General features: G+C 43.2%; 1 protein-coding gene across 4 annotated transcripts in view; it reads left to right on the forward strand.

Moving 5' to 3' along the window:
- Positions 1-23,778, forward strand: part of LOC112235430 (guanine nucleotide-binding protein G(i) subunit alpha-3-like) — a 68,338-nt gene that overhangs the window by 31,887 nt on the left and 12,673 nt on the right. For all 4 annotated transcript variants that reach the window (XM_042299773.1, XM_042299771.1, XM_042299772.1 and 1 more), the window contains exons 3-5: positions 241-382; positions 6,718-6,875; positions 22,994-23,122. In XM_042299773.1, coding sequence (XP_042155707.1) covers positions 241-382; positions 6,718-6,875; positions 22,994-23,122 — 429 coding nt within the window. The remainder of the gene's footprint in view (positions 1-240; positions 383-6,717; positions 6,876-22,993; positions 23,123-23,778) is intronic.

The raw sequence follows: 23,778 nt of genomic DNA on the forward strand, positions 1-23,778 counted from the left end.
TCTGAGCTCAAATATTTGAAAAATATCCTTTCAAATACTTTTAAGTGTTTTCTTGAGTCTGCCAGATGGGGAGTTTTTGCAGTTTTGAGACTTTTTCTATTGGTTTATTAAGCCAACTCAACAGAGGTGGGGGGGGGAGAGTGGGAATATTTAAAAATATATATATATACTTCATGTTTTAGAAACCCGGGTCTGATCTGAAAATGTAAAAAAGATCAACCTCTGTGTCCTCCCATTCAGGATCATCCATGAGGCCGGCTACTCTGAGGAGGAGTGTAAACAGTACAGAGTGGTGGTGTACAGCAACACAATCCAGTCTATCATCGCCATCATCAGAGCCATGGGACAACTAAAGATAGACTTTGGGGACGCCACACGAGCGGTAGGCATATTGTTCTATGTATTCTAGACTAGCTGATAGAACTAATCAAGGGGTTGGGTTGTTCACTGGACATGGGTGAGCTGGTGCTAGCATAAGAACTGGGCAGGTCTGCGTCTGAGCTCGTGCTAGGTAGGGCTGGAATGGTGCTGGTGCCTGGCAGGGCTGGAATGGTGCCTGGCAGGGCTGGAATGGTGCTGGGGCCTGGCAGGGCTGGAATGGTGCTGGGGCCTGGCAGGGCTGGAATCACTGTGGTGATGTGCCTCTAGCGTCCCGTAGACAGACCTGTCTAAGGGTTGAAGCCGATGAGAGCAATGGGGTGGGAATGACAGCATAATTACGCCATAATTGAGTCCATCAATGGACAGATGAGACTCGTGGTTTTGTCTAAAAGGAGTAAAACGGGGCTTCTCCTTATGCTCGACAAAATGTTTCAGGAAGTCAACAAAGTGCACATCTTTCATCCACCCGGAGGGTATTTCCCTTCCTTTTTGGGCCAGGTGTCCCGTTGATCAGGAAATGATTGTGAACGTTGACACGGGGGGGATAAAATATGGAGGTATACTATTCCCTGTGGCTGAGACGAGGGTACCCCTTTCAGCGGAGGTCAGTGACCCTACTTGTTTGAATTCACGTCCGCCCACCACTCTGTCAGGTTCATGTACAGTGGTCACCCCAGTTTCACCGACATTCTGTATGGCTCCTGGTCCAAAATGTATATCTCTGTATCACGTATGCTACATTGTCGAAGAAGCTACTTGTCCTGCCAAGGCTAGTTGCCTCCTTCTTTCTCAGCAACAGCATTGGGTGCCGCTTTAAGAAGCCTGTAAGCCACTCCGAGCTGGCCTTTCTCTGCCCACTTTGGCGCGCCAACTACAGCTGGTGTGCCACAGAAAACTGGTAGGCAAGTCTTCTGACCTCACTTGGCAACAGACCAAAGTAAATGTCAGCTGACCTAGTCATATAAAAGCTGCATCTCTATGTCAGGTGGAAGAAACCTGCCGTGGTTTTGTGTAGCCAAACATTGTTGTTGGCTTGGCTGTCTGACTTTCAACTGCTTCTCTGGTAACCGTTTGACAATACCGAGTCAGAGTACGGTAATTTATGTCAAAATCCTTTGCTGTACTCCTGATTTTGATTTTGTTCTGCAACTTCACCTGCCTCACTGCTTTTAACATTATGCCATTCTGTCTTTATTTGATCATTTCTATCCTTTCTTTCTTTCTTTCTTTCTTTCTTTCTTTCTTTCTTTCTTTCTTTCTTTCTTTCTTTCTTTCTATATACACACACACACACACACACACACACACACTGTCACTCCAACACACACATTCCATCATCTGCTCACTCACATGCACAAATGCACATATATTTATACTGACTCTACACACCTGCACACTCACTCACTCACAAGCTGCTGCTACTCTGTTTATCTTATATCCTGTTGCTTAGTCCCCTTCCCCCTATACCTCCATCCTTCCCACTATACATATCTACCTCCATCACCCCAGTATCCCTGTCCCCTTCCCCCTATACATATCTACCTCCATCACTCCAGTATCCCTGTCCCCTATACATATCTACCTCCATCACTCCAGTATCCCTGTCCCCTTCCCCCTATACATATCTACCTCCATCACTCCAGTATCCCTGTCCCCTATACATATCTACCTCCATCACTCCAGTATCCCTGTCCCCTCTGATGGCCTGATAAAGCTGTTTTTCAGTCCTGTACTGACCCTGTGCGCCTTCTGGATGGCAGCGGGGTGAACAGGCAGTGGCTCGGGTGGTTGATGTCCTATACATATCTACCTCCATCACTCCAGTATCCCTGTCCCCTATACATATCTACCTCCATCACCTCCAGTATCCCTGTCCCCTTCCCCCTATACATATCTACCTCCATCACTGTTCCAGTATCCCTGTCCCCTATACAATATCTACCTCCATCACCTCCCACACTCCGAGTCCCCTCCCCCTACATATCTACCTCCATCACTCCAGTATCCCTGTCCCCTATACATATCTACCTCCATCACTCCCCTGTCCCCTTCCCCCTATACATATCTACCTCCATCACTCCAGTATCCCAGTGTCCCCTTCCCCTATACATATCTATCTCCATCACTCCAGGATCCCTGTCCCCTATACATATCTACCTCCATCACTCCAGTATCCCTGTCCCCTTACCCCTATACATATCTACCTCCATCACTCCAGTATCCCTGTCCCCTTCCCCCTATACATATCTACCTCCATCACTCCAGTATCCCTGTCCCCTATACATATCTACCTCCATCACTCCTGTCCCCTTCCCCCTATACATATCTACCTCCATCACTCCAGTATCCCTGTCCCCTTCCCCCTATACATATCTATCTCCATCACTCCAGTATCCCTGTCCCCTATACATATCTACCTCCATCACTCCAGTATCCCTGTCCCCTATACATATCTACCTCCATCACTCCAGGATCCCTGTCCCCTATACATATCTACCTCCATCACTCCAGGATCCCTGTCCCCTATACATATCTACCTCCATCACTCCAGGATCCCTGTCCCCTATACATATCTACCTCCATCACTCCAGGATCCCTGTCCCCTATACATATCTACCTCCATCACTCCAGGATCCCTGTCCCTATACATATCTACCTCCATCACTCCAGGATCCCTGTCCCCTTCCCCCTATACATATCTACCTCCATCACTCCAGGATCCCTGTCCCCTATACATATCTACCTCCATCACTCCAGGATCCCTGTCCCCTATACATATCTACCTCCATCACTCCAGGATCCCTGTCCCCTTCCCCCTATACATATCTACCTCCATCACTCCAGTATCCCTGTCCCCTTCCCCCTATACATATCTACCTCCATCACTCCAGTATCCCTGTCCCCTATACATATCTACCTCCATCACTCCAGTATCCCTGTCCCCTATACATATCTACCTCCATCACTCCAGGATCCCTGTCCCCTATACATATCTACCTCCATCACTCCAGGATCCCTGTCCCCCCCTATACATATCTACCTCCATCACTCCAGGATCCCTGTCCCCTATACATATCTACCTCCATCACTCCAGGATCCCTGTCCCCTTCCCCCTATACATATCTACCTCCATCACTCCAGTATCCCTGTCCCCTTCCCCCTATACATATCTACCTCCATCACTCCAGTATCCCTGTCCCCTATACATATCTACCTCCATCACTCCAGTATCCCTGTCCCCTATACATATCTACCTCCATCACTCCAGGATCCCTGTCCCCTATACATATCTACCTCCATCACTCCAGGATCCCTGTCCCCTATACATATCTACCTCCATCACTCCAGGATCCCTGTCCCCTATACATATCTACCTCCATCACTCCAGGATCCCTGTCCCCTTCCCCCTATACATATCTACCTCCATCACTCCAGGATCCCTGTCCCCTATACATATCTACCTCCATCACTCCAGGATCCCTGTCCCCTATACATATCTACCTCCATCACTCCATCATATCTACCTCCAGGATCCCTGTCCCCTATACATATCTACGTCCATCACTCCAGGATCCCTGTCCCCTATACATATCTACCTCCATCACTCCAGTATCCCTGTCCCCTTCCCCCTATACATATCTACCTCCATCACTCCAGGATCCCTGTCCCCTTCCCCCTATACATATCTACCTCCATCACTCCAGGATCCCTGTCCCCTATACATATCTACCTCCATCACTCCAGGATCCCTGTCCCCTATACATATCTACCTCCATCACTCCAGGATCCCTGTCCCCTATACATATCTACCTCCATCACTCCAGGATCCCTGTCCCCTATACATATCTACCTCCATCACTCCAGGATCCCTGTCCCCTTCCCCCTATACATATCTACCTCCATCACTCCAGGATCCCTGTCACCTATACATATCTACCTCCATCACTCCAGGATCCCTGTCCCCTATACATATCTACCTCCATCACTCCAGGATCCCTGTCCCCTATACATATCTACCTCCATCACTCCAGGATCCCTGTCCCCTATACATATCTACCTCCATCACTCCAGTATCCCTGTCCCCTTCCCCTATACATATCTACCTCCATCACTCCAGGATCCCTGTCCCCTTCCCCTATACATATCTACCTCCATCACTCCAGGATCCCTGTCCCCTATACATATCTACCTCCATCACTCCAGGATCCCTTCCCCCTATACATATCTATCTCCATCACTCCAGGATCCCTGTCCCCTATACATATCTACCTCCATCACTCCAGTATCCCTGTCCCCTTCCCCTATACATATCTACCTCCATCACTCCAGTATCCCTGTCCCCTTCCCCTATACATATCTACCTCCATCACTCCAGTATCCCTGTCCCCTATACATATCTACCTCCATCACTCCAGTATCCCTGTCCCCTATACATATCTACCTCCATCACTCCAGGGATCCCTGTCCCCTATACATATCTACCTCCATCACTCCAGGATCCCTGTCCCCTATACATATCTACCTCCATCACTCCAGGATCCCTGTCCCCTATACATATCTACCTCCATCACTCCAGGATCCCTGTCCCCTATACATATCTACCTCCATCACTCCAGGATCCCTGTCCCCTATACATATCTACCTCCATCACTCCAGGATCCCTGTCCCCTATACATATCTACCTCCATCACTCCAGTATCCCTTCCCCCTATACATATCTACCTCCATCACTCCAGTATCCCTGTCCCCTTCCCCCTATACATATCTACCTCCATCACTCCAGGATCCCTGTCCCCTTCCCCCTATACATATCTATCTCCATCACTCCAGGATCCCTGTCCCCTATACATATCTACCTCCATCACTCCAGTATCCCTGTCCCCTATACATATCTACCTCCATCACTCCAGTATCCCTGTCCCCTATACATATCTACCTCCATCACTCCAGTATCCCTGTCCCCTATACATATCTACCTCCATCACTCCAGGATCCCTGTCCCCCTATATATATCTACCTCCATCACTCCCCTGTCCCCTTCCCCCTATACATATCTACCTCCATCACTCCAGTATCCCTGTCCCCTATACATATCTACCTCCATCACTCCAGTATCCCTGTCCCCTATACATATCTACCTCCATCACTCCAGGATCCCTGTCCCCTTCCCCCTATACATATCTACCTCCATCACTCCAGGATCCCTGTCCCCTATACATATCTACCTCCATCACTCCAGTATCCCTGTCCCCTATACATATCTACCTCCATCACTCCAGTATCCCTGTCCCCTATACATATCTACCTCCATCACTCCAGTATCCCTGTCCCCTATACATATCTACCTCCATCACTCCAGTATCCCTGTCCCCTATACATATCTACCTCCATCACTCCAGGATCCCTGTCCCCTATACATATCTACCTCCATCACTCCAGGATCCCTGTCCCCTATACATATCTACCTCCATCACTCCAGTATCCCTGTCCCCTATACATATCTACCTCCATCACTCCAGTATCCCTGTCCCCTATACATATCTACCTCCATCACTCCAGTATCCCTGTCCCCTATACATATCTACCTCCATCACTCCAGTATCCCTGTCCCCTATACATATCTACCTCCATCACTCCAGTATCCCTGTCCCCTTCCCCCTCCATCACATATCCCTACCTCCATCTACCTCCATCACCAGTATCCCTGTCCCCTATACATATCTACCTCCATCACTCCAGTATCCCTGTCCCCTATACATATCTACCTCCATCACTCCAGTATCCCTGTCCCCTATACATATCTACCTCCATCACTCCAGTATCCCTGTCCCCTATACATATCTACCTCCATCACTCCAGTATCCCTGTCCCCTTCCCCCTATACATATCTACCTCCATCACTCCAGTATCCCTGTCCCCTATACATATCTACCTCCATCACTCCAGTATCCCTGTCCCCTATACATATCTACCTCCATCACTCCAGTATCCCTGTCCCCTATACATATCTACCTCCATCACTCCCCTGTCCCCTATACATATCTACCTCCATCACTCCAGTATCCCTGTCCCCTATACATATCTATCTCCATCACTCCAGTATCCCTGCTCATGTAAAGATGGTGTTGGAACTGACTTTTTAAATATATCCTTCCTTACTTACTTTGTGTATTTCATATTTCCTATTCTTATTTCTCGTGTGTTTTCTTTCTAGTAGTACATTGTTATTGATTATTGAATTTTTTAGTTTGCAAGAGGCATTTCACTGTACTTGTGCACGTGACATTAAAACTTAATCAACCATCTGTGTTCTAATGGGGATGTCTCTGTTGCCAGGACGATGCCCGTCAGCTGTTTGTATTGGCTGGTACAACGGCAGAGGGTGTGATCTCATCAGATCTGACCGGCGTGATACGGAGACTGTGGACGGACAGCGGTGTCCAGACCTGCTTCCTGCGCTCCAGAGAGTACCAGCTCAACGACTCTGCCTCCTAGTAAGACACACACGGACAGACAGACAGAGTACACACACACACATTTTTTTTTAAAACAACATTTTAATCAATTAGCAGACGCTCTTATCCGGAGTGCATTTATTAGTGCATTTATCGTAACACAGCTATGTGAGACAAGCAATCGTATGATGTACATTTTCCCTCATCAAAGATATTTTTTAGCAAAGTCACTTCTTGTAGGGAGGAGAGTCGAGGTGACGTGAGAGTTATTTTAAGAAACTCTTCAAAGTGGTAGGGGTTTGAGACGTTTTTCGAAAGCTGGGTCAAGGGACTCCGCTGTCCCGACTTTAGGGTGAAACTTGTTCCACCAATATTGGGGTGGCAGGACAGAGAAGAGCTTTGGCTGGACTAAGCGGGAGCTGCCTTACCGTAAGGGTGGAAGGGCCAAGAGACCAGAGGTGGTGGAATGGAATGCTAATGTTGGGATGTAGGGTTTTAGCACACACACACACACACACACACCTCTTCCACTTGTCATGCCTATAAACTGGTTTAATGTACACATAATCAAAGATACACACTGGCAGTTTACAATGCAGGAAGTAGGATTTGAATTGCAGCTTGTTCTTTACACAGAAGGAGAGAGCGAGCATGATGCTGGTGAATTTGCACGTCCCATGTAATATAAGTGAGTCTAAAATCCACTTAGCCAAATTATTTTTTCTGGGACATTTAATTTATTTTCTCTCACATGTTTCACATAGCCAGCCACGTGGAGTCGTAGCGCATAGGCTATTTACTTTGATTGACAACTGAACAGCAAGTGTTGACTACTTTTATAAAATGTGTCGAACTGACAGAATAATGTCGATCTCCTGTAATCCCTTTGCCATTCATAAATCATGCAACGTGGTTATCTGTCCATGGTATCCAATGGATTTCCTAGGTTTTCTTTCCTAGGATGCCGGGGCTTGCTAGACAGTGACTCTAAAGTGAGTGCGTCCTCATCTCGTCAGTCAGTGTAGTCTACCGAATCGCACCGGTGAGAGTAGTTCAAGTTGGCTCCCTCAATTTCATAGGCTTCTGGTTGGCCACGGCTTTTTGACGATTATCTGCAGATAAATGAAAACATTCGAGGTAGATGGTAGTGGATAATATTATAATTAGGGACCTCGGAATTCATGCATTAAAATGGAATTCAACAATATAAGAACATGTATTGACCTTTTTTTAGTAGGGAATCAACTAAATGAAGTTCACTAAGTTCATGACAAGTGATTCGTATGTCCTGCAACTTTTCTGAAGAGGCAACGAGAATGTGTGTGTGTGTGTGTGTGTGTGTGTGTACCACTTTGTGTAGCTGTTAGCATTGATGCTAATGAAGACCGGCTTCTAGTAGATGGAAAGGCTTTCCGAAAAACCTTCTCAATTAAATGTTAACTACAAAGTAGCCTATGCTTACCTGTAGAATGAAATCATGATAATTTTAGTCAATCCATTATTATTTATGTATTTATTTATTATATCATTATTATCTTTAGCAAACTAAAAAAAAAAACACATGCGCTGAACAATGGTCTCACTATAATAAAAAAAACACCTAAAAATCTAAATTTCACAAAACAAAATTCCCCCCAGACCTCATGTGGTCTCTAATGTATTTTTAAGCATTGTTGTTGTGGACTTACGACATCCAATTAAGTTGTTTTTCAATGATAAAAAAAACAAGGTGGTTTTTGAGTGTGATAACCTGAAATGAATGGGATAAACGGAAACCTGGAAAATCTAAAAGGAATTTGGGAAAGAACAAGATAAGATGTTATAGGGCCCTACCTAATGGTCATTTTGGATTCATTTAGGCTATGTAAAATCTGAAAGATATAATAGTTCATATTGACCCTTTTATGTTTTCAATTGAACCTTTTTTCAATTCATTTTTCTGTTTGAATTAATAAAAATAATTACAAGGCCTTCAGAAAGTACTGTCACCTTTTACGTCAGTCTTATTCTAAAATGGATTAAATAGCTTTTTCCCTCATCAATCTACACACAATACCCCATAATGACAAGGCAAAAACAGGTTTATAGAAATGTTTGCTAATGTAGTAAGTATTCAGACCCTTTACTCAGTACTTTGTTGAAGCGCCTTTGGCAGCGATTACAGCCTAGAGTCTTAGGTATGACGATACAAGCTTGCCACACCTGTATTTGGGGAGTTTCTCCCATCCTTCTCTGCAGATCCTCTCAAGCTCTATCACATTGGATAGGGAGCGTCGCTGCGCAGCTATTTTCAGGTCTCTCCAGAAATGTTAGATCAGGTTCAAGTCCGGGCTCTGGCTGGGCCACTCAACAACATTCAGAGACTTGTCCCAGAACCACTCCTGTGTTGTCTTGGCTGTGTGCTTAGGGTTGTTGTCCTATTGGAAGGTGAACCTTCGCCCCAGTCTGAGAACCTGCTCCAGAGCGCTCAGGACTTCATCAAGGATTTCTCTGTTCTTTGCTCTGTTCATCTTTCCCTCGATCCTGACTAGTCTCCCAGCCACTGTTGCTGAAAAACATCCCCATAGCATGATGCTGCTACCTCCATGCTTCACCGTAAGGATTCCTCCAGATGTGACGATTGGCATTCAGGCCAAAAGAGTTCAATCTTGGTTTAATCAGCCCAATCCAAGTGGGCTGTCATGTGTCTTTTACTGAGGAGGGGCTTCCATCTGGCCACTCTATCATAAAGGCCTGATTGGTGGAGTGTTGCAGAGATGGTTGTCCTTCTGGAAGGTTCTCCCCACAGAGGAGCTCTGTCAGAGTGACCATTGGGTTCTTGGCCCTTCTCCCCTGATTGCTCAGTTTGGCCGGGTGGCCAGCTCTAGGAAGAGTCTTGGTGGTTCCAAACTTCTTCCATTTAAAAATGAAGGCCACTACGTTCTTGGGGACCTTCATTGCTGCAGAAATTTTTTGCTGCCTCAACACAATCCAGACAATTCCTTCGACCTCATGGCTTGTTTTGCTCTGACATGCACTGTCGACTGTGACCTTATACAGACTGGTGTGTTGCCTTTCCAAATCATGTCCAATCAACCTGTTTGCTTTGTCATTACGGGGTATTGTGTGTAAATAGATGAGGGGAAAATATTGTTTTTAATACATTTTAGAATAAGGCTGTAACGCAACACTGTGGAAAAAGTCAAGGGGTATGAATACTTTCCGAATGCAATGTAATTTGAAGAACAAACATCTTGCAGTTAAACTGTCAATAATACTTTTATAATCTCAAGAGATGACCGGTTTAATGTTCTCTTACTTGAAAATGGTCCTTGCCATAGTCTTAGTCCAGAGTTACCCAACCTCGGGACGCCTGGGGGCACCTCACCTACTAATTTTACTATTTGGCTGGCCACTCTACGTACTTGTGGAGAACACTGTCTCTGAGAGGTTAAATTGTGTTTATTTCTGAACCTCAGAGGAGGAACAGAAACAGGATCGGTAGTGAGAGACGAGATGTGTCTTGTTCGAGCTTGTTTACGATGCAGCTGGTTTTGAGAATACAAGCCTAGCTACCTGATAGCTGATCTGCATTCCACAATGCAGTGGGAGATAAACAATGATAAACAATAAACAATGAGATTACTCAGCTGTTATCATTTCAGTTATGAAATATTAGTTGGTCTATTGTGTTAATTAATTTATTACACTGTGGATTGACGAGTAAGGTATTGTAATTTATACACCGAGTCGGTATTCATATCATAAGAAGAAATTCCCCTTGACCACTCCCACAAATTGGGGAAACCAAACATTATTTTCCATTGACCCCCATTGTAAAATAGCCAACTTTGTTGTTATACAAAACATACCTAAAAGCTTGTTACGGTTTTCTTCCGTCGAATGAGAGTCGGACCAAAATGCAGCGTGGTTGATAACATACATCTTTAATAAAGATGAACACGAACAATACAAAACAACAAACGGACCGTGAAAACCTATACAGCCTATCTGGTGAATACAAAACACTGAGACAGGAACAATCACCCACGAAACACTCAAAGAATATGGCTGCCTAAATATGGTTCCCAATCAGAGACAACGAGAATCACCTGCCTCTGATTGAGAACCGCCTCAGGCAACCATAGACTTTGCTAGAACACCCCACTAAGCCACAATCCCAAAACCTACGAAAAACCCCAATACACAAACACACCACAAAATAAACCCATGTCACACCCTGGCCTGACCAAATAAATAAAGAAAACACAAAATACTAAGACCGGAGCGTGACAGAGCTGCTGTGTTTTTCAATGAAAGTATTCACACCCCTTGACTTTTTCCACATTTTGTTGTTTTACAGCCTGAATTTAAAATGTATTAAATTTAGTTTTTTTTTTTGTTACTGGTCTACTACACACAATACCCATAATGTATATTGAATTTTTCATAAATAATAAAGCTGGAATGTCTTCAGTTGATAAGTAGTTAACCTAAATAAATTCAGGAGTAAAACAAAATGTGCTTAAGTCACAATAAGTTGCATGGACTCACTCTGCAATAATAATGTTTAATATGATTTTTGAATGACTATCTCGTCTCTGTACCCCATACATATTCAAATATCTGTCAGGTCCCTCAGTTGAGCAGTTAATTTCAAACACATATTCAACCACAAAGACCAGGGAGGTTTTCCAATGGTTTGCAGAGAACGGAACCTATTGCTAGATGGGTAAAAATGTAAAAAGCAGACATTGAATATCCCTTTGAGCACGGTGAAGTTATTTATTACACTCAGATGGTGTATCAATACACCCAGTCACTACAAAGATACAGGCGTCCATCCTAACTCAGTTGCCGGAGAGGAAGGAAACCGCTCGGGGATTTCACCATGAAGCCAATGGTGACTTTAAAACGGTGATAGGAGGAAACTTAGGATGGATCAACAACATTGTAGTTACTCCACAATACTAACCGAATTGACAGAATGAAAAGATGGAAGTACATTTTATAAAAAATATTCCAAAACATGCATCCTGTTACACTGTTACAGCTATTTACACTTTGTATTGGGGAAAAGACAAAACATTACGGAGTACCACTCAACATAGTGATGGCTGTACCATTTTTTAAATGTTTTATTTCACCTTTATTTAACCAGGTAGGCTAGTTGAGAACAACTTCTCATTTGCTACTGCCACCTGGCCAAGATAAAGCAAAGCAGTGTGACACAGACAACAACACAGAGTTACACATGGAGTAAACAATAAACAAGCCAATAACACAATAAACAAGTCAATGACACAGTAGAAAAAATAAAAAATAAAGTCTATATACAGTGTGTGCAAAAGGCATGAGGAGGTAAGGCAATAAATAGGCCATAGGAGCGAATAATTACAATTTAGCAGATTAACACTGGAGTGATAAATGAGCAGATGATGATGTGCAAGTAGAGATACTGGTGTGCAAAAGAGCAGAAAAGTAGATAAAATAAAAACAGTGTGGGGATGAGGTAGGTAGATTGGGTGGGCTATTTACAGATGGACTATGTACAGCTGCAGTGATGGGTTAGCTGCTCAGATAGTTGATGTTTAAAGTTGGTGAGGGAAATAAGTCTCCAACTTCAGCGATTTTTGCAATTCATTCCAGTCACTGGCAGCAGAGAACTGGAAGGAAAGCTGGTAGCCTAGGGGTTAGTGTGTAGTGGCAGCAGGTTGCCTAGCGGTTAGAGTGTAGGGGCTGCAGGTAGCCTAGCGGTTAGAGCGTTGGGGCAGCAGGTAACCTAGTGGTTAGAGCGTTGGACTAGTTACCGAAAGGTTGCAAGATCAAATCCCTGAGCTGACAAGGTAAAAATCTGTCGTTCTGCCCCTGAACAAGGCAGTTACGTCACTGTTCCCCGGTAGGCCGTCATTGTAAATAAGAATTTATTCTTAACCGACTTGCCTAGTTAAAGGTAAAATAAATAAAAAAATAAGATGGAGAGTTTCAAAGTGTCTGAAGTTGAGGGACCTAAAAGGAGTCGTGTGGAATAAGAGGTAGCTAGAGATGGTTGGCTATGGAATAAACATTCAAATGGGTTTGATGCTGGTTTGCTTCTGCATCCCTTTTGAAGTCGTTGTCACAAATATCTGGCCCATGTCCAGTCTTACTCGGGGTCTCCACGTGTGTCCTTCGATGTCATTCTGTCTCAGTTGCAGCAGTCACATTGTGGTCATTGTGTGTCTGTGAGTCACATTGTGGTCATTGTGTGTCTGTGAGTCACATCATGGTCGTTGTGTGTCTGTGAATCACATCATTAAAGTGAACACAGCATTTCCACAGACAATACAACTTCAGCGTTGAGGACAGTGTTTTGTTGACAACATGGTGGTTTATTCTATGTCTATTGTGTGTGAATGATGGAAGAATCTAATATAAATATATATATATATATATATATATATATATATAAATATAAATATATATATATAGCTAACATTTTTATTTAACCTAGCCAAGTCAGTTAAAAAATTATTATTTACAATGACGGCCTACACCGGCCATACCCGGACGACGCTGGGCCAATTTTGTGCCCGTCCCTATTGGACCACCAATCACGGCCGGGTTGTGATACAGCCTGAATTCGAACCAGGGTGTCACCTAGACACCTCAAGCACTGAGATGCAGTGCCTTAGACCGCTGCTCCACTTGGGAGGTCCAATCTTACCTCAGCTGTAGGTCCATTTGACTGTGTGGTCACTTAGGCCTGCACATCAACCAGTACTGGGATCATTGTAGACTTGGGATACTAGCTCTCAAAGAGCTGCTTGAATGTCTTCGGATCTGTGTCTAGAGATATAAGCTGTTTTTCAATCTCAAGGCCATCAGATTGCTTAACAACAATCACTAACTCAGAGAGGCTGCTGCCTACATTGAGACCCAATCACTGGACACTTTAATAAATGGATCACTAGTCACTTTAATAAATGGATCACTCGTCACTTTAAACAATTCCACTTTTAAATAATACCACTTTAATAATGTTTACATATCTTACATTACTCATATCATCTGTCTATGCTGTATTTTATATCATCTACTGCACCTTGTCTGTGCCTCTCGGCCATCGCTCATCCATATACTTACATATTCTCATTCACCCTTTAGATTTGTGTGTATTTGGTAGCTGGGGAATTGTTAGATATTACTGCACTGTCGGAACTGGAAGCAGAAGCATTTCGCTACACTCGCGTTAACATCTGCTAACCATGTGTATGTGACCAATAACATTTGATTTGATTAGATTTTTATAAAGGTCAATTACAAAATCGAGGAAATTAATCTGTGGTTTAGATCGAATTCAAAGTTGGCACAAATGATAAACTAAGCAATACGATACAAACTACTACACATATGAAAGGCTGTACCACACAGGACAGTACAATAGCTTACGTATGGAACCTAAAGGCACATACATTACCAACCAATACTACTCACCTGACAGACAGGGCAGGTGTTAACCAGTGCTGCCTTCTGCTTCTCAGCTTGGCCCTTCTTCTTAGCAGCCGCCACCATGGCATCAGTCAACAACTTCAACTTGAGAGTGGAGCATTGCGTTCTATATCAAAGCGTAGCCTATCGCCGTGATTCAGTATGTTGATTATTTAAGTCAGGTGTTCGAGCTGGGCTCTTCTGGACACACCTGCTCTTCCGGGTTGAACCAGCTGACCTAGTTGAGAGGTGATGAGACTCAGAATAGTGTTCCAGGTTGAACCAGCTGACCTAGTTGAGAGGTGATGAGACTCAAAATAGTGTTCCAGATGACCTAGTTGAGAGGTGATGAGACTCAGAATAGTGTTCCAGGTTGAACCAGCTGACCTAGTTGAGAGGTGATGAGTCTCATGCACGTCCATTGGTTCTGGAATAGAGAGTCCAATTTTGGCATCAATAACATGACGGCATTTCTACCTCAATAACATGACGGCATTTCTACCTCAATAACAAATGTGCGAATACCAATTAATTTAAAACATAGCAGGTATGACTAAATGAGGTTACATAAACTTACCTACTAGCTATAAAACTCAGCAAAAAAAGAAACGTCCCTTTTTCAGGACCCTGTCTTTCAAAGAAAAAGCCAAATAACTTCACAGATCTTCATTGTAAAGGGTTTAAACAGTTTCCCATGCTTGTTCAATGAACCATAAACAATGAATGAACATGCACCTGTGGAACGGTCATTAAGACACTAACAGCTTATAGACGTTAGGCAATTAAGGTCACAGTTATGAAAAATTAGGACACTAAATAGGCCTTTCTACTGACTGGAAAAACACCAACAGGAAGATACATAGGGCAACTAAAAACACTGGAATTGTAGATTTGCAGTTGGTGAATGTCAAAGTAGAAATACTGGGGTGCAAGGGAGCAAAAATAAATAAATACAGTAGGGGATGAGGTAATTTTTTGGGCTATTTATAGATGGGCTATGTACAGGTGCAGTGATCTGTGCGCTGCTCTGACATCTGGTGCTTACAGCTGGTGAGGGAGATGGGTGTTTCCAGTTTCAGAGATTTTTGTAGTTCGTTCCAGTCATTGGCAGCAGAGAACTGGAAGGAGAGGCGGCCAAAAGAGGAATTGGCCCTGGGGGTGACCAGTGAAATACACCTGCTGGAGCACGTGCTATGCGTGGGTGCTGCTATGGTGACCAGTGAGCTGAGATAAGGCGGGGATTTATCTAGCAGAGACTTGTAGATGACCTGTAACCAGTGGGTTTGGCGACGAGTATGAAGTGAAGGCCAGCCAACGAGAGCGTACAGGTCGCAGTGGTGGGTAGTATATGGGGCTTTGGTGACAAAACGGATGGCACTGTGATAGACCATATCCAATTTGTTGAGTAGGGTGTTGGAGGCTATTTTGTAAATGACATCGCCGAAGTCGAGGATCGGTAGGATGGTCAGTTTTACGAGGGTATGTTTGGCAGCATGAGTGAAGGATGCTTTGTTGTGCAATAGGAAGCCAATTCTAGATTTAACTTTGATTGGAGATGCTTAATGTGAGTCTGTAAGGAGAGTTTACAGTCTAACCAGACACCTAGGTATTTGTAGTTGTCTACATATTCTAAGTCAGAACCGTCCAGAGTACTGATGTTGGACGGGCGGGCAGGTGTAGGCAGCGATCGGTTGAAGAGCATGCATTTAATTTTACTTGTATTTAAGAGCAGTTGGAGGCCACGGAAGGGGAGTTGTATGGCATTGAAGCTCGTCTGGAGGGTAGTTAACACAGTGTCCAAAGAAGGGCCAGAAGTATACAGAATGGTGTGGTCTGCGTAGAGGTGGATCAGAGACTCACCAGCAGCAAGAGCGACATCATTGATGATTACAGTGAAAAGAGTTGGCCCAAGAATTGAACCCTGTGGCAAATCGAGCCAAATATGTTGATAAAAGTCACCATGTCCGAGACAGATTTACACGATTATCAAAACGTCACGCCAAGGTAAACCTCCATAAAACAGCCCTTATTTGAAGTGTTTCTAAAATACACAATGGATAAGATAAATGGTGGAAAAACGATTGGAACAATTTCCGTGTTTGACCTGCTAGGTTTTATGGGTATTATGACTCGTTCTGTGGCAGACTATGGCAATGAAGTTCATTCCAACATATTCCATGTTTGAGCAGCATTTGAAAGTAAAAGAGCGATTGAAAACATTATTGGCATTGTTGAATTTGATTTTCATAATAGCAAGCTACTGTAAGAGAACTGATGGTTTGGTTATCTAAACTGTTTGTTTGGTTACCAAGGCAACTACTGTAGATATCTAGTAAAGGTGCTAGCTACTTCAATGAATGTTGAACACATTTCTAGTTGCAAATTAACACATTTCTTAGCGGCAAAAATAGCCTTGGTATAAGCGGCATTATCAATTTTTCAGAGTACGCATAGCCCCTCGTTGATTACCCCTTACGTAATGTAGCCTACACACAGTGTATTACACTGTGCTGTAGTGTAAGTAACTTACAATATACTGTAATTGTACACCAGTAGCTAAATGAGGGGACTATCTATACATGTACTGAATATTTTATGACAATGTTTACAATAGGAGAAAGTTCACTAAGACCAAAAACAATGGTGTATTATTTTGTTCCAGTGAGTTTATTTACAGTTATGATAGATGGGAAGTTATGGCTACTTTTGGCGCCTATATCCCCACACCCTAGGCTAGGGTAAGGTAGGTTAGTGTGAAGGATACTTCGACTTTGTTTTGGAAATCCCCACCTCTCTGTTTTCACTCAAACCTCTAGCAACCAATGTTTATCATTTATCAACACATGAAACTGTATTCAGCCTGAATTCACATGGATCACATAGATTTTACAGTCCTCGGCTGTCTTTGTTTGTTTCTGTCTCTGTCCAGAGAACATGTCCTTCAGTCCAGTTCACTAGACTTTTGTTCTACTGTTGTTTAGTTTTTTTAAAAGGGCTTTACATAAATGGTTCTGGCCAACTACTCCAATATTGACACCATCGTCAGTCACATAGGTTTTAACGACCTTCGCTTTAGGTGATCTGAGGGAGGACAACAAAACTTTTGCCCTAAACGAGTACACGAAGAGACTTTGCAACGACAGGAATGTCTCCTTTTGTGACAACTTTGATTTGCTGTGGGAGCAACGAGCAGGATTCACACTAACTGCATGGAGTTCCTGGATTATTTCCAGCAACATCAAACTGTTTTTAGAGACTGACGACAGACAGGGCCTGGTAGTGCTCCAGTTCTCCCTGTCAGAATAAGCAACCGGAGGACTTGGAAAGCATATCGACTCCTGTAGAAATGGCACTTTGGTTATTGTGAGTAAACTAATGTATGTTCCTTTAACTCTGCCTTCTATTGAGTTTATATAAACTGTCATATCCTATCATTTCCCCCAGACTACAGCTTTTCATACTCTGAAAAGGGGAAACTGGTGGGGCGACAGCCTCTATTTTTACTAATGCTCTCAACTGTAAGGACTTTTCATTTGGCAACTTTGGGTATTTTGAGCATCATGCTATACTGTTTAAATGTCAGCTACCAGTGCTGACTATAACCCTGTATAGGACAACAAAGCGCTGCCCCACTTTCTTTACTGGTTTCTCTGAACTATTGTCTGTTGAGAACTATGATAAAATCATTGTGTTGGGTGATTTTAATATTCATGTTGACAGACTGACTCCAAGGCCATTGAATTTATGAATCTTTTTGGCTCTATGGACTTTATCCAAAATGTTACTGGGCCCAGCCATAACTACAGCCATACTCTGGACCTGGTTATTACCAAGGGTCTTTCTACTGGGCCCAGCCATAACTACAGTCATACTCTAGACCTGGTAATTACCAAGAGGCTTTCAACTGGGCCCAGCCATAACCACAGCCATACTCTGGACCTGGTTATTACCAAGAGGCTTTCTACTGGGCCCAGCCATAACTACAGTCATACTCTGGACCTGGTTATTACCAAGGGGCTTTCTACTGGGCCTAGCCATAACTACAGTCATACTCTGGGCCTGGTTATTACCAAGGGTCTTTCTACTGGGCCCACCCATAACTACAGTCATACTCTGGACCTGGTTATTACCATGGGTCTTTCTACTGGGCCGGGCCCACCCATAACTACAGTCATACTCTGGACCTGGTTATTACCAAGGGTCTTTCTATTGACATATCCTCTATTGTTGATGTTGCTTTATCTGATCAACACTCTATTTGTTACTACCTTTTTTACGTACCTGAATGCATTATTAAGAAGCACTATCTGACCTCTGAAGTTGCTACAGATTGTATTATTGTGAGGATTTAGTTGATAACTTTTAATAACAAATGAAGGGAAACCACCGACGCCAGATCTCCAGTAAGGTTGAAAATGGCCACATCCAAACAGAGAGCCCGTTGTATTTGTTTCCTCACCTCATCCATTAAAGAGAAATTGTAGAGCGGAATTGTAGAAAGTCAAAGTTGCAGGTCCATTATGATATTCTGACAGAGCAACTTGGCACATACAGTGGGGCAAGAAAGTATTTAGTCAGTCAACAATTGTGCAAGTTCTCCCACTTAAAAAGATGAGAGGCCTGTAAATTTCATCATAGGTACACTTCAACTATGACAGACAAAATGAGGGGAAAAAATCCAGAAAATCACATTTTTTAATGAATTTATTTGCCAATTATGGTGGAAAATAAGTATTTGGTCAATAACAAAAGTTTATCTCAATACTTTGTTATATACCCTTTGTTGGCAATGACAGGTCAAATGTTTTCTGCAAGTCTTCACAAGGTTTTCACACACACTTGCTGGTATTTTGGCCCATACCTCCATGCAGATCTTCTCTAGAGCAGTGATGTTTGGGGGTGTTGATGGGCAGCACAACTTTCAACTCCCTCCAAAGATTTTCTATGGGGTTGAGACCTGGAGACTGGCTAGGGATTCATTCATTGATTAGCTAGAAAAGGCTACTTGACCAAGAAAAAACAAAAGACTCCACTTCACCAGATGATTACATGACCCATCAAGTTAGACAGATGTGTCTGGGGGTGATTACGTGTATTTCATGAACATGTGTACGTGTCTAGACAATAGTAACCCATCCACTTAGCTAGATGTGGTTATAGTTTTCTCTCACATGACCCATCAATTTAGACAAGTGTGTCGGGTAAGCGTAATCTAATAATTGTAAAATATTTATGTTTTGGATATTGCTACTATTCAAGTAATCATTTCACTTTTTCACTTTTAGTCTTGAAATCTTTGGTTGTTTACTAAACTACTCACTCAGTTTAGCACATGGCCTCATGTGAATCCTTAAAGAGATGTGTGGGGTTAAAGCTTAAGATGGTGTGAACGATGCTGAATGGGTGTAGACAATAAAGAGCTTTCCTGTGGGTGTACCAAAAAATTCAAGGGACATTTTCTCAAATGTCGAAAAATCGAGACTGTAAGGTGCTTCAACAAAGTACTGAGTAAAGGGTCTGAATACTTATGTAAATGTTATATTTCAGTTTTTTTATATATATAAATTTGCAAAAAGGTCTAAAATTGATTAAGATAAATAACGACTTAATCAATTTTAGAATAAGGCTGCAACGTAACAAAATGTGGAAAAAGTCAATGGGTCTGAATACTTTCCGAAGGCGCTGTATGTTACACCTTGGAATGGTTATCAGAAAGCACGGCATTGATTTTCACTGTTACACAGAAGATACACAGGTAAAATATTAGATTGTAATAGTGATTTATATACTTGGATGACTCACAACTTCCTCCAGCTAAATCAAAACAAGAATGAGGTACTTATTATTGGAGCCAAAGCACAGATCGAGAATCTGGCTGCGAATTTGAATTCACAGGCAATAAAGATAAAACACCAGGTAAAAAAACAACAACGTGTAATTTTAAAATTATCAACTCAATTTCGATTCACACATTAGGAATATGACCAAAATGGCTTTTTACCACCTGAGAAACAGGTTTCTATCTCTGGCAGATACAGAGAGACTCATCCATGGTTTTACCACAAGCAGGTTTGACTACCTTAATGCTCCCCTGTCTGGTTACCCAAGAAAGCCGATTGGTCAACTGTAAAACGTACAGAATGCTGCAGCACGGGTACTGACCAAGACCAGATGGAGAGCACACATTACACTGGTTTTAAGGTCTCTGCACTGGCTGCCTGTCTGAGTCTTAGAATTCATTTTAAGGATATTCTATTGGTTTTTAAATCAATCCACGATTGTGCACCCCAATAAATATAAGGTTTTTGGGTTGTGTACCCAGTAGGTCCCTCAGGTCCTCTGGCACTGGCCTTTTAAATATGCCAAAGGGGCATGGAGAGGCAGCCTTGAGGTATTATTCCTCCTTTCCCTTGAATACCCTCCCAGGGGTCAAAAACTGGACTGTAAAGAAATACATGGTAAATATATATATATATTTTTTCATTGTTTATTATAATTTTTATTGTAAAATGCATTGTGTTGCATTCATGTCTGAAATGTGCTATATAAATAGTTTGATTTGACATGCTGTCTATGGTGATGCTTGAAGCTGGTCTAGACATGGTGTCTATGGTGGTGCTTGAAGCTGGTCTAGACATGCCGTCTATGGTGGACATGCTGTCTATGGTGGTGCTTGAAGCTGGTCTAGACATGCCGTCTATGGTGGTGCTTGAAGCTGGTCTAGACATGCTGTCTATGGTGGTGCTTGAAGCTGGTCTAGACATGCCGTCTATGGTGGTGCTTGAAGCTGGTCTAGACATGCTGTCTATGGTGGTGCTTGAAGCTGGTCTAGACATGCTGTCTATGGTGGTGCTTGAAGCTGGTCTAGACATGCTGTCTATGGTGGACATGCTGTCTATGGTGGTGCTTGAAGCTGGTCTAGACATGCTGTCTATGGTGGTGCTTGAAGCTGGTCTAGACATGGTGTCTATGGTGGTGCTTGACTGGTCTATGCTGTCTATGGTGGTGTCTTGGTGGTGCTGGCTGGTCTAGACATGCCGTCTATGGTGGTGCTTGACATGCTGTCTATGGTGGTGCTTGAAGCTGGTCTAGACATGGTGTCTATGGTGGTGCTTGAAGCTGGTCTAGACATGGTGTCTATGGTGGTGCTTGAAGCTGGTCTAGACATGCTGTCTATGGTGGTGGTCTGACATGCTGGTCTATGGTGGACATGCTGTCTATGGTGGTGCTTGAAGCTGGTCTAGACATGCTGTCTATGGTGGTGCTTGAAGCTGGTCTAGACATGCTGTCTATGGTGGTGCTTGAAGCTGGTCTAGACATGCTGGTGGACATGCCGTCTATGGTGGTGCTTGAAGCTGGTCTAGACATGCTGTCTATGGTGGTGCTTGAAGCTGGTCTAGACATGCTGTCTATGGTGGTGCTTGAAGCTGGTCTAGACATGCAGTCTATGGTGGTGCTTGAAGCTGGTCTAGACATGCTGTCTATGGTGGTGCTTGAAGCTGGTCTAGACATGCTGTCTATGGTGGTGCTTGAAGCTGGTCTAGACATGCAGTCTATGGTGGTGCTTGAAGCTGGTCTAGACATGCTGTCTATGGTGGTGCTTGAAGCTGGTCTAGACATGCTGTCTATGGTGGTGCTTGAAGCTGGTCTAGACATGCTGTCTATGGTGGTGCTTGAAGCTGGTCTAGACATGCTGTCTATGGTGGTGCTTGAAGCTGGTCTAGACATGCTGTCTATGGTGGTGCTTGAAGCTGGTCTAGACATGCTGTCTATGGTGGTGCTTGAAGCTGGTCTAGACATGCTGTCTATGGTGGTGCTTGAAGCTGGTCTAGACATGCTGTCTATGGTGGTGGTGGACATGCTGTCTATGGTGGTGCTTGAAGCTGGTCTAGACATGCTGTCTATGGTGGTGCTGGTGAAGCTGGTCTAGACATGCCGTCTATGGTGGTGCATGAAGCTGGTCTAGACATGCCGTCTATGGTGGTGCTTGAAGCTGGTCTAGACATGCTGTCTATGGTGGTGCTTGAAGCTGGTCTAGACATGCCGTCTATGGTGGACATGCTGTCTATGGTGGTTCTTGAAGCTGGTCTAGACATGCTGTCTATGGTGGTGCTTGAAGCTGGTCAACATGGTATGTATGTTTTGGTCTGTGAACAGTTGGTCTAGACATGGTTATTGATTCATTAAATCAGTGATTAAGTGTTCACTGTGGTATTGATCTGAATCAGATGCTGTCTATGGTGATCTGAATCAATGGTATGTATGTTTTGTCTGTGAACAGTTGTGGGACGGTTATTGATTCATTAAATCAGTGATTAAGTGTTCACTGTGTATTGATCTGAATCAGATTGTGTATTGATCTGAATCAGATTGTGTATTGATCTGAATCAGATTGTGTATTGATCTGAATCAGATTGCGTATTGATCTGTATCAGATTGCGTATTGATCTGTATCAGATTGCGTATTGATCTGAATCAGATTGCGTATTGATCTGAATCAGATTACGTATTGATCTGAATCAGATTACGTATTGATCGGAATCAGATTACGTATTGATCGGAATCAGATTACGTATTGATCGGAATCAGATTACGTATTGATCGGAATCAGATTACGTATTGATCGGAATCAGATTACATGTATGAAATAATTATGTATGCAATTGTTTTTTTTCATTGATTTCTCTCTCTCTATCTCTCTCCCTCAGTTATCTGAATGACCTGGACCGTATCACCCAACAGAGTTATGTCCCCACCCAGCAAGACGTGCTGAGGACCAGAGTCAAGACTACTGGCATCGTGGAGACACACTTTACCTTCAAAGAGCTTTACTTCAAGTCAGTATACCCACTGCTAGCTACACACACTTTTAATTGAGACAGATCTTGGTCGTTTGAGAATAATCAGCTCAGTGCCAAGCCAGAGCCTAAATGAGGCTGTTTCACAATGTCAACATGATGAATGAATTAGATCACTTTATTCATCTGACTTAATTAATTAGTTTAGACAAACATAAACCCATTAGTTGTTAATTAATTGCCAATCAGGTAATGGCTAGCAAATATATATAGTCGTATAATCAGTCAGCCCTTATACACCAGCTGGTTTACAGTAAGCAGACAGTCAAAGAGTATGCAGACAGTCAAAGAGTATGCAGACAGTCAAAGAGTATGCAGACAGTCAAAGAGTATGCAGACAGTCAAAGAGTATGCAGACAGTCAAAGAGTATGCAGACAGTCAAAGAGTATGCAGACAGTCAAAGAGTATGCAGACAGTCAAAGAGTATGCAGACAGTCAAAGAGTATGCAGACAGTCAAAGAGTATGCAGACAGTCAAAGAGTATGCAGAGCATACTCCCTATTATATAAGTCATTTCTGTATTAGTATTTATTATGGAGGCCGGCAAAATGAAGGCATTATTATATGTTTGTGTTGCTTCACAGTCCCTGCTGTTCCCTATAAGGTGTATTTTTACCTGCTTTTTAAATCTGAT

The sequence above is a fragment of the Oncorhynchus tshawytscha genome, linkage group LG16 (assembly GCF_018296145.1).
Source record: "Oncorhynchus tshawytscha isolate Ot180627B linkage group LG16, Otsh_v2.0, whole genome shotgun sequence".
In the NCBI taxonomy this organism is placed as follows: Eukaryota; Metazoa; Chordata; class Actinopteri; order Salmoniformes; family Salmonidae; genus Oncorhynchus; species Oncorhynchus tshawytscha.